The following is a 12,695-nucleotide window of genomic DNA, read 5'->3' on the forward strand; positions in this document are numbered from 1 at the left end:
GGCGCCGCGGAACGAATTAATTTCGTAACCCGGGGGAGCCCTGTATTTATTGGGACAAAATCACTTTTAGTGGATGACCTATGCAGAAGCTAGATAGGCAGCCTGTTCTACATCTTCCAGGATTTCAGTGATCTTTGAAAGCATCAACTATGGCATCCTTCTGGTCTGTCTGGGATTCAGAGGCACTTCATTGTCCTATGTTGTTGGACATTCCCAGATGATAGTTTTGGGGAATTACTGGTCAACCCTTGGATATGGAGAATTTTACCACCACTACGCCCAATGCTATCTAGCATCTACCCGAGGCTGTTAGGGGATTCTGTGTCATGCATCTCCTACCACAAAGCTTTATTTTTTTTCTTTTTAGCTGGTCCCATGGAAGCTATAAAGAATGTAAACTGCTGTTCAGACACTGTGATGGAATAATAAACTGAGGCTTAATCCGGAGAAGACAGAATTACTGGTCTGGAATCAGAAGCACTGCCTCTATGGGACAATGTTCCACAGAAATGCAAGGTTAGCAACCCAGGAGAGCTCCTTCCTGGAGGCAACTTACCTAGACAATTACACATATAACTCTGCAATGCACTACGTAAGTGATTTCAAGATATGATTATGGTCTAGTGGCTCAGGTGAGTCAAGACCTGTTTATTCCTCCAGGCCTTTTATGTATTTTAGCCCTGTCAACTACTCTCCATGTTTTTTTTTTTAAAATCTGGATTTTAAAAATAACTTTTAAAGTTATTGTTTAAAGATTTTTGTTGTAAACAGTTTTGTGGAGAACAAAACAATGTGGAGAAAGGTATTTAACACTTTCCCTACTTGTTACTGCTTTCCTAACAAAGTGGAGTAAAAAGTTCTAATTTCATTTGTAACATAAGGAAATGCAATTTATGGTCAGACCTTAGTATTCATGAGGGGATCCATTCCATACCCCACCCCCGAAGATATGAAAAAATGCAGGACCTCAAGTTCTGTTGTCCTTAATGGTGGCACAACATGTGCATGGCTGCTAGTCTGGCCACGTGCATGCACCACCATTTGGGACATCCACACATGCTCAAATCCGCAGATGATGAGGTCCCATTGTAATCCAAAGATAGAAATCTTCACTTTTTATTTACTAATTCTTAACTACCAAGAACAATTTGGGAGGTCAAGTTATAATGAGAAAACCACTGAAACATGCAATTTAACCAATAATGAGCCAACATTGTCATCCATTTCCCCACAAACATAACTTAATTTTACACAAAAAATAAGCATTTACTTTGTAGCTGTTGATAAGCCAGTTAGGAAGTGGAACCCCATGAGACAGCAACTTGCTGATTACACAATGATGATATGGGCTGTTTGGACATTTGTATCTTTCCAGATAGGAGGATAAGAGGCGCCATGCTTCATCTGTTGCACTACAACACAATTAGAGTATTTTGTATTACATGCCAGCTACATATACACAGACAGATGCATACACATTTCTGCTGCCAGTGGAAATCTCCCTAGACCAGTCTATGCATTCTTTACAGTGGAATGTCTACTCTTCTATTCTGTTACATGTGTTTTGCTTGGTCTCTTTGAAGGAGCTAACTGCTATTATGTGATGGAACTCAAGCATCTAGTGAGAAATGTACAAATAAATAAATATAAATCCCATTTTCAGTTTTTTTAGTGTCTATATTACATGTTCCAAATTCCAGCTCTTTATTTTTCCTTTACTTTTAAAGTTCCCCAGCAATTTTGATACATCTCTAAGTCTTAACCATCTTTACAATTATTTTATATAGGCGTCCAACAAGGAAAAGAAGAGGCTTCACTAGTCACATTTTTGCTGGGATCTGTAAATCCCACAACTATTAGCCATCCATCACTTAGGACTGAACATGCCTCTTCTAGAAGTCCTTCACAGGATAAGCTAATGTAATGGCACAGAGGAAGAGCCCTACTATCCTGACAGCCAATCCACAACAGTTCTATAATAGTGTACTTGGGTCTACATATTACTTCAGCATGCTAATGGATTCATCTTTTTTTTAACCTCAGTTTTTAGTTATGTCTTGACCTAATTTTTTCCTGTTTTCCTTGTTCACTGTAGGCCCATTAACTACAGCACAGTTATTCTTTCTTCTTCCTCCTCTTTGGTTTTTAAACATCTTTTGCCTGATAAAGAAGCCAGTGGACCTTCGAAAGCTTGCATTATGAGTTTTGGGCATTCTGGCTGGCCAATAAAGGCATCACTTCTTTGTACATTTTGTTTTATTTTGTTTTATTTTGCTGTATGGCCCAGGACAGCTACTGCTGAATAAGTATCCTTGTTCATTAGCTTTGACTTAAGAACCTAGTGTCATATTAATTTTATTAGTAACATTTCTTCCAATGAGATCAAGGCAGTGTACATTCTAGCACACTTTATCCATACAATGACCTTGTGAGATAAGGCATAAGAAAAGAGAACGAATGCCCAAGGTTAGCCAATATTTTTCATGATACAGTAAAGTACCACCTCCCAAGTTCCAGCAGTCTAACCACTATATCCCACTGGCCACTGCTGCATCTTTACTCTCATTTTGTTGTGATAAACCTGGTGTCTCCTCTACCCTTCACCTTGTTTCTTCTCTCTCTTTTAATTTCCCGTTTTTTGTCATTTTAATTTTCAGTTCACCTCATCTAACCCCCCCCCCCCATTTTCATTTTTTTATGGAACCTTTGAAAAATAAAAGCCAAACCGCATTTACGATTTACAGTTATACCATCATCCATTATTTACAGAGTAAAAATAGAGGATGAAATCACACTTATCTATTGTGGGTGATGACACAAAAAATGTATGCAGGATTCACAGGCAGGGAAATCACATATTATTATGAAAGGACACAATCCTTAATGCGAGTTTTATATTTTATCAGCAAGAAACCTTCACTTCTATATCAGCTGACAAATACTAGCTTATTTCCCTGCAAAACACACCACATTACCTGGTTTCTTTCGTTGTGATGACTGAAGAGAACTGATTTGCAGCTAGCCAGTCCCAGGCTTCTGTCAAAGCTGCTTCCCCTCCAAACTGAAGTTTAATACATCTGAAACATGGACAACCAATCATATAATTTAAAATATTAACTTCACCTTTTTCAACATGAGAAGCAGATAAGAAATAAATATTGTTATTTTAAATAAAAGAAATCATTTTTTATTTTGTTTCACCAGAGATATTAATAAATAGTGTTATCCCATTTTAATTTCACAACAATCTGTAGAAATGGTAATATGGACAAGGCTTCCCGAGGAAAGATTTGAACACAGATTTTATGAACAAAGGAAGAGCATGGTTGGCCTGGCCCCAAAGCCTACCAGGCCCAGTATCCTGTTCCCCAAGTGGGCAAGCATGATGAAAATACACTGGTCCCCCGGGTTACGAAATACCCAGGTTACAAAATTTTCGGGATACGAATAAATCCCATAGGGATTTATTGTTTCGGCTTACGAAGGTTTTTTCGGGTTACGAAAAAACCTCGGCGCTATTTTCAATGGAGCCGCGGCGGAGCCGCGGCTTTTTCCCCATTAGCGCCTATGGGCTATTCGGCTTACGAAGTATCCCGGGTTACGAAAGCGGCGGCGGAACGAATTAATTTCGTAACCCGGGGTACCAGTGTACTACCTTATCATTCATGTTCCCTAGAAATTACTTTTAAGATATTTGTCATCTTATCTATTAATTATTCCATTCTAGACTTACGTTTTTACTTAAACAATGGAAATTCCCATCCCTTTTGGAGCTCATAGACATATTTTGAGGAAAGGCTGGTATTCTCATTCTTATTATATTCCACCTTTCCCCCAATACTAGGATTTGAGGCTGCTTACAAACTTGTAAAACCAATTTAAATCAAAACGTATACAAAAATAGGCCCTCTCGCTTATTCCCAACAAACATGGGAAGGTGGTTGGACTGAGAGAAGAGCCTCCCCATTTTAGAGCACCTAAACCCATATAGAGAAATATACTTCTTCAGATAGCCTGGACTTACTAGGAGCACCTCTGACTTTTTGGGATTAAGCTTCAATCTGTACATTGTGCGTATCCAACTCTATGATGACCCTCTCCATGATTTCTTCAAGTCCCTGAGCATTGCTAGAGTAGACATGAGGGAGGCAATGAAGTTGAAAAGGAGCCAGAGCCTTGACATCAGGAGTCAACAAGGCAATAAGACAATACTGGCAGGTCAGTCCCTGTGGCAGAAGCTTCAGATGCAGTGATGGGGGGTATGCAGATTTGAATGGCCTGCAGAGGACGAGGTAGGGGCCACATGGTGGTTCCTCATAATTTTGATATGTTTGATCACTGGCTTTTGAGGTTTGCAGGAGGAGATTCTTGTAGATTTTACCAAAGCCTTCCCCACTAAAATACCCAAGGCTGTCAGTCAGGAGGAACACAAGTGAGGTGAGAGGGACAGAAAGAAGAGGGAAGAGGAAGACAAAACATAATTAACTAATTTGCAAAAAAACTGGAAGAACAAGAGTTGGGGGGGGGGGGGAAGAGAGAAAGTGTTAATCCAGTTAAAGGCAAAGGAAGAACTGGGATTAAGGAGCTAAGAGTCACTCTATATGAAGTCCCCTTTTCACTCATGCTATCCTTGCCTAGCCTGGGTGGCAACAGGCAATAACCCAATCAAGGACATCTCTTTCACTGCATACCAAGAATATGGAAGTAATCCTCACAGTAGTTTAAGTAAAACTTACAATCAGTACTGGCAATATTCTTAATCTTCTGATCTTGTGTTCAATGTTATAACAAGTGATTATTAAGCAAAACAATCCAAGGATTTTTGAGCCTTTCAAAAGCAGAAGTGGCAAAAGTAAGCATTTAAATTTATACACAAAAAATGTTAAGCTGAAATATCTCATTGATAGTCCAATCTTTTTCTCAGGGCAAAACTCTATTTACAGCCTAAGAAATTGTTTTAATGTCAGGCTATATGATTTCAACTGAAACATTATGCAGATTCTTCAAATTTATTTTAAAGAAAACACATTTGATAAAAACAATTCTTGGTATTCAGCACTCATATCATGTACATGAAGAAACTCAGTAATTTGTTACATACTTGAAAGTAAGTCCCTCAAACACAGGTTTTAAAGAAAGGTTGTAGGTCTGGCAGAGAGAAATGGCTGTGTCAAAGAGGCCAGCCTGTACCAGCAGGGTAACCAGCTCCTTGGGGGAAGAGTTTCCTGGGTAGATAATGAGATGGGAGAAAACACATGTTCAGATTTTCTGGTTAACAAGACTGACATGTAATTATACATTTCAAGCAATAAAAATCATTCTCAGCTTCCAAGCCAGTCATAACTTTAGACACAGAGTAATGCAACATTCAGTTATCAACAAAACAAAACTCTGTATTTCTGACTGCTAGGGGGAACCAGGCCCATTGTGGGTATAAGGACCCAGAATCTTGTTGCTGCACATACCTGTATACAGTACAGCAATGTCATAAAAATAGTATCCTTTTGTGCCAAGCACCTGCCACATCTTACATCCTAATTCTGTTATATATTGCAACTCACAGGATTAGCAAAAGCAAGGCACAAAAACCTACTTCTCATGGGCTGATTCCATACGTACAGAATATGTTTCCTATTCTTTCATGAAGGCATTCAAATGCAACAAATATACATTCTAACCTTACCTGTAATAGCAGTTGTTGATGGATCATGCTGTGCCAATGTTAGTCGTATGCGGGCCAACATACATTCTCTTTCCAAATCCTGTAACTCTAATATTTCAATCTGACTTCCCCCTGCATCAAAATATAATTTATATGTACTGTGATAAGTTCAACATTCGGTTTTTGAGAATCTGAAAGCATAAACAAAACAATATAAAGATAAAATTCAGAACTTAAATAATAAAGAAAGAGCTGGTGTTACTAGTTCAGTTTTAGTCAGCCCCAAAATTTCATGTAGGTATCATGTAGATATCCTCAGATCAGATGTTTCCAATCATCCCCCAAATTTTAAAAAATTGAGCACCAATACTCAAATAGAGAGGTTAATTTTTAAAGTCAAATTGAAACCAACATTTAGCCAATTTCATATTATACTAAGGACCATTAAGCTTTGTTTGGTAATAAAAAAATAGTATCCTCCTTTTCTCTCTAAACAAAAACTGAGCAATACCTTCAGGCTGGGAGACTGTAGGGTTTCCCTACAACCCTTCAGGGAGGACAGGCTACTGAAACTGCCCCAGAACTCCAGTGACAACCGTAGCAGCTCCTATAGTGCCCGAAAGTGCCAGAGTGATTTTCCACAGCAGAGCTTTGGGGGACTCCACATACACAGTATTCTCCTGAAGGCATTCTGAAACAGCAGTAGTAACAGCAGAAACTGGCCGAGATCCAACTGCTGATCCTAACTAGAGGAGACCAACTGAACATATGTGTTGACTTACCAAGTTCCCACTGATTTAATGGGACAACTAGGACTAAGGTTTTTCTGAGGGAGGAGGAAGGAGGGTGTGGTGCTTTCAGAGATAGGAAAGCAGCAGAAAGGGATCAGCATTGTGGATTACTGTAAGTAATCATGTGTATTCCCACTTTAAACATTTTGGGAATAAGTCTTTAATATGATAAAGCACTGCTGTTGTAATGTGTCTTAAGTCATTTCTGACGTATGATGACCCTGAGGCAAACATATCACAGGGTTTTCTCGGCAAGAATTATTCAATTATTTGCTTTGCCTTCCTCTGACTTGCCTAAGGTCACCCAGTGGGTTTTCACAGCTGAGTAGGGATTCAAACCCTGCTCTAAAGTCATGACCCAATGTTCAAACCACTAAATTATGCAGGCTCTCATAGTAAGGCTTTCCTACCATATTTCCTCTGCTAGTGTTACAGCACCAGAAGAAGGTACAACTACTGAAGGAAATTTACACAGCCATGCTACACTAAAAATAAATAAATGCAGAAGCCCTTTTAACTTGGCTTTTGTGTCCCTTTGGCTTCCCGTAAAAATTCTTGATTTTGCACAAGTCTCACTCACTTTACTCCCACAGCAGCTCAGGGAAACTTTTCCCACTGCACAACTATTGTTATAATTTCAGATTTTAATCCATAGGAGACATACTGGTACAACATGCACTTTATATCAAGAGGAAACTAGTTAGCTATCATACTGAAATACTTCTGATCACAGAGTAAACAATAAGTATGTCGATTAGATATCAGAGCACAGAAAGACAAAAGACAAAGGGTAAATGTACATCTAGATATCAAATCAAATATACAAATAATTACTCTGGAAACCCTGTAGGTCTGACTTAACTGAAACAATCAGAATTAAATGGCACAATCTGGAAATTATGTGATCACTCTGAAAATGAGGAAGAATAAACAAATACTCACTTGGGGCAACAGCACACTCTCCATCATGGCTTCTTTTAGGGGACGCTCCTGGACGTTCATACTAGTAAAAGACAGAGCAAATACACTAAACTGAAGTGAGTGTAGAGAACTGTAGATTCTACAATTCTGTCACTATTCTGTAATCAAGATCAGAACTGTCTATAGTCCTCCCAAGATCTCACTGCATGAACATGTTGAGTAGTATCCTCAGTTCTTCAGTTTGTGTCAGCCCTATTATGATTCAAGTATTTGTGGCTCCATAAACATGTGATATGATTCTAGTGCTTACGTCTGCAGATGCCAAAGCAGAATCATGGTACAATCTATGAGACTCTCAAAGACCACAGCAGAAGGAAAGCTTATCATCTTCCTTATCATCTTCCTCATATTAGTATTTCTCACCATCCACAGTCTGCATATCTTCAATTTTACCTTTGCCATTTTGTCCCCCACTAAAGCCACGCTAAAAGCTTCTGAATAGTAAGATAATGCAAATGGATTAACATATGCAGAACAGCCTTCCAACTTTGTTTCTGTTGTTTTTTGGTGGGTTTTTTGGGCTATGTGGCCATGTTCTAGAAGAGTTTGTTTCTGACATTTCCCCAGCATTTCCCCAGCATCTGTGGCTAGCATCTTAGTTGGCCTTTATGAGAGACTGCCAGTAACAGCATTAACATATTTTTTTTGGGGGGGGGGGAATCATTACTTCAAGACTACCAATTGCCATGGCAACTCTCACTTTAAATCTGTTGTTGTATACCTTGAAGTAATTTCTGTCTTATGATGACCCTAAGACAAACCTATCATGGGGTTTTCTTGGCAAGATTTGTTCAAAGGTGATTGGCTTTGCCTTCCTGTGACTGAGAGTGTGCGACTTGCACAAGCTCACCTAATTGGTTACGATGGCTGAGTGGGGATTCCAACCCTGGTCTCCAATGTCAAAGTCTAACACTCAAGCCACTACACTATACTGGCTCACTGCTTCTGACTTTAAATATACCTACTATATAAGCTAACTGCTAATATTCCTAACCTTCATATTTAAATGATAACAATTTTGTCTTTCCTTTCTCCCTTCCCCATCTCTTGGTTCAGATGCTTCACCTGCTCCACCAAGCAGCCCTGTTCCACTGCCCCCAACTCAGCCACCTTGCTTGGCCAGTTTGCCTTCTCCCTCCAGCTATCTCTCCCTTCTCCTCTGCTAACCCCAAGTAGCTCTCGTTTTTTCTCTGAGCACTACACTCGCTGATCTCCATCCCTTCTCCTAGCAGAACTCTCAACACAGCTGGTGAGATAGCTGTCAGGAGGCAGTGCTGATGGGAAGGAAGCAGAGCAGCAGAAGACATTGTAAAAATCTACCCAGACAGAAATTTTAGTTCTGAAAAAGAAGACATGTCCAGGAAAAGGAGAACGTACAATAACTCTAGCCAAAGTGAAAAATCTTGGGAAAAAGAGAAGTTCCATACCACTGCCCCTGAAGCTGGCTGTACTATCCAAGCATATTCAGGGCGAATCAATCGCAAACAATTAAGAGCTGCAAGATAACAGTTGGCTTGCTTTTGGAGTCCAGCAAGTGTGCGAACCTCTCTGCCCAGGCGCATTCCATATTCAAACATAACCGTTCCAGCTAAAGAAAGAATAAAACAATCCATCAAAATAGCTACATTTTCCCTAGCCTGAAATGTGCCATTGTCAGATGGAATCAGTCATGGTAGAAATAAGGGGTATAATTCAATTTGAACTCTTATCTATAATCTAAGACTGGTAGACAAATATAAATAGCCGGTACAGGGATCAACACTTGTAAAATGTCTGCAAATTAGGATAGGAGATATTGCTATGTGTAAATGTAGGCCAAATGATAAAATATTTGGGAGTCTTAGAGCACAACAACTTTGTATCAGTCTAACTATCCTGGCTTTTCTCAAAAAACTGGGTCTAACAGCTTAGTGGGGATGCTAGGATTTTTATAAATGATCCCCAGTATTTTGCCACTAAAGCTACAGTTCCCAGGATTTCCAGGAGAAAAGAATCTACTGGCAAACCAGAAGACTAAGTCCAGTATTAACACATCATCTCAGCACATAAAAACAACAAAGATATAGAGATAGAAGCCTGTGCTTTATGTGCAAGGTCAACAAACAAGTGTCAGTGCTTGAAGCAGGCTGAGTGCACCTCAGCTGATCTCAGAGAAATCTTCTTATATACTAAAGCTAACTAATATTGATAGTTATATTGATAATATAACCTCATTTTTAAAATCCCTCACAATACATCAGAAATTAATTCTTCATGGTGTTGGCTTACACATCATGTTAGCATTGCATGACCAAGTAAAAGATTTTCATGCTTGCTGTTTCATTCTAACTGGCAACCAATGATTTACAACTACAGTTGCCCCTCCGTTTGCACGATTTCAGATCTGCAATCCTTGCTTACTCGCAAGGAGAAAACGGAGGGGGTTAAAATGAGGTGTGTGCCCACAGCCACTTGTGGGCATGCACCCCCATTCAAGACTTTGGGGCTTGAATATCTGTGAGTTTCTAAAATTTTTTTTTTTGGGGGGGGAGGGTTTCCTGGAACGGATCCCCACGAAAACAGAGGGCTGACTGGACTCTCCAATCAAGAATTGCAAACCATCGCCAAAACTTAGTTTGTGACTGTAATGTAGAAACAAACACAAATTACAATTGACCTGTACAGCAAATCTTCATCTAGTAAATGCCACATAAACATGTATCTGAACAGCTGAGGCAATTCGTTAAACAATCATACCTTTCCGGTAGTTATGGCGATAAACATGGAAAGCATAAAGCAATTCATAGTAATTGTGGGTCATCAAATCTACTGCCCGAGCACGATACTCAATTATTCCCACGACCTATAACACAGAGAATACTTATCAGATACACATGAAGATGTCTTCAAATTTTCCCTTACTCCCATCAAACACACCTCACACCATTCCGTAACACTCAATATTTACCTCATTATGAAGATTCACATATGGGAACTCCACAAGATCCTGGAGCTGGGACCGCTCACAGAGAACTACAACTAACTGACGTAAACAATCCAATTGCCTACGAATGGAGAAAAAACAACTCTTTTCAATCACTATAATAAAATGAGTTGTTTGAAAAACAAATATATTTTATAACTAAATATTCATAATCAAAAGGGTTCAAGTATGTTACAGTGTAAGTTGTTCTTTTGGTCTCCAAGAAATAAGCCACTGATTAGCTGTAAAATCCAAGAAAGATTTGTATTACACTTACCACAAAATGTGAGAGGGTTGGTCTCCCTACACTTTATACTATAACAGTGTTGCCAATTCATTTTCTACCAACATGTAGTGATTTGTCATTATCAGGACTAGTCCAAGACATTTTGCTGCTACTTTTGTCATGCTGCTGACATTTATGACTTATGACAACCCTAAGGTGATCCTATTATGATGTTTTCTTGACAAGATTTGTTCAGAGGCGCTTTGCTTTCACCTTCCCGAGGCTGAGAGCATATGACTTACCCAAGGTCACCCAGTGGATTTCATGGCTGAGCTGGGAATCGAACCCTGGTCTCCAGGGCCATAGTCCAAAGGTCAAACCAATACACCATGCTGGCTCTCTCTTTTTGCCCAGGTCTAGCTGTACAACAGGCCAACTGAGATATTTTGGAACATAGGGCAGAAAATCCTACAAGCACCTCTCTTCATCCCTGACAGTAAAACTTCAATCAATTTAATGGCTAACAGTTCACTACTCTTTCATATTTCTAAAGAATCTTCTGCCTGAGACAGCCACCTCACCCTACCTTGATAACGTGATGGAAACCATTTGAACCAATTTGCACAAGGACATTCATCATTTCCTCACTACATTTAGTAAGGAACACATTTCATTAGTTCAACACTGAAATGTGTTGAATGGTTGAGACTGTGCTTCAAATATAAAAGTTCTATCTTTAATATATAGTCTAGGGTGGGATACAGACCGCCAGAAAGAGGCGACCAGGAGCCGCCTCTCTTTTCTGTGTAACTGCGCCACAGCAACCAAATTGTGCGATGCGGCTATGCGGAAAGAAAAGGAGCGCTGAAAAGCGGCTCCTTTTAGCGCTGCCACAAACTGCCTGCCGCACGTGCCCATCTGGACGGCGCACAGCAGTGACGTCACAGCTGTGCATGCCATGTATACGGCGCCGCACAGCTGTGACGTCCCGGTGACGTCCTAAGGTTGTGGGGCGTCTGAAAACGGCGCACTGAGGCAACCCTAGCACATCGCCAAGACGTCCTAAGGGCCCATTTGTATAGGGCCAAGGATGGCTTTCAGATATGCAGAGAGGTCCAGAAACACAAGTGTCAAATTGCCAATTAGAGCTGTTAGTTTCCTACTACTTCACCCTTCCCAAAATACCAGAAACAAAAAGTACTCCCATGCTCCACTGAGTTCTCTACAGAAAGCTTCAAAGAAGATTGAGGCATATCAGACAAGCATTCATTCCCATTTACTTGCATCTTTTCATCTCACCACTTCCTTAAGGCTGGCTCTGGTGAAAGTCAGAAGTGGCAAGAATTTCTTTTGCTGCTTCCAACCTTCTCTATTACCCAAATGTATGGTGAAAACAGACATCCCTTTCCCAAAATTCTCTGCATATGCCAAGAAACTGCAATGTGTACATAACAACTAGAAGTAGCAGCTGGCTGCCAAGCCTCTGCAAAATCATGATAAAGCTGCACTGTTAACCCACAATCTAATGCAACAGTCCATCAGAGATACATCCCTCTGACCATCATACAGTCTTCAACACATTTTATTCACACACAATAGAGAACCCCTTTCATAAATGGGAATTCTATATCCCACCCCCGTGCCTGCCTCCAAGGAACTGTGCGAGTTGCTGTTGCTGCTGTCGCTGTCGGGCGCCTCCCTGGGCGGAGAGGACACCTGCGCAGCTGCGCATTGCCACAGGGAGACCGCCTTCGGACTGAAACCATCTCGACGCCTCAGCAACAAGCCAGGACCGCGGAGGGATGAGTAACACCTGAGGGAAGGCGGGGGAGAGGGTGTGTTGGTGGGAGCGGCGCGCTTATAGTCGGCCTGCCTGGCTTCCTTCCCCATCCCACCCCCGTGCCTGCCTCCAAGGAACTGTGCGGGTTGCTGTTGCCGCTGTCGCGCGCCTCCCTGGATGGAGAGGACACCTGCGCAGCTGCGCATCGCCACAGGGAGACCGCCTTCGGACTGAAACCATCTCGACGCCTCAGCAACAAGCCAGGACCGCGGAGGGATGAGTAACACCTGGGG

The 12,695-nt window shown here is 40.8% G+C and overlaps 1 protein-coding gene across 3 annotated transcripts in view; it reads right to left on the reverse strand.

Annotated features, from left to right (window-relative positions):
- The window catches only part of NUP160 (nucleoporin 160), a 53,079-nt gene that overhangs the window by 7,330 nt on the left and 33,054 nt on the right, over positions 1-12,695 (reverse strand). The window contains exons 26-33 of one of the 3 annotated variants that reach the window (XM_042437235.1): positions 10,382-10,478; positions 10,171-10,276; positions 8,862-9,022; positions 7,396-7,456; positions 5,684-5,794; positions 5,102-5,225; positions 2,976-3,077; positions 1,271-1,412 (exon numbers count right to left, since the gene is read on the reverse strand). In XM_042437235.1, the coding sequence (XP_042293169.1) occupies positions 1,271-1,412; positions 2,976-3,077; positions 5,102-5,225; positions 5,684-5,794; positions 7,396-7,456; positions 8,862-9,022; positions 10,171-10,276; positions 10,382-10,478 (904 nt within the window). Of the gene's footprint in view, positions 1-1,270; positions 1,413-2,975; positions 3,078-5,101; positions 5,226-5,683; positions 5,854-7,395; positions 7,457-8,861; positions 9,023-10,170; positions 10,277-10,381; positions 10,479-12,695 lie in introns of those variants that run through there. The other 2 variants (XM_042437244.1, XR_006100476.1) reach the window with 2 other exon arrangements.

Source organism: Sceloporus undulatus, chromosome 1, assembly GCF_019175285.1.
Source record: "Sceloporus undulatus isolate JIND9_A2432 ecotype Alabama chromosome 1, SceUnd_v1.1, whole genome shotgun sequence".
NCBI classification, from domain to species: domain Eukaryota; kingdom Metazoa; phylum Chordata; class Lepidosauria; order Squamata; family Phrynosomatidae; genus Sceloporus; species Sceloporus undulatus.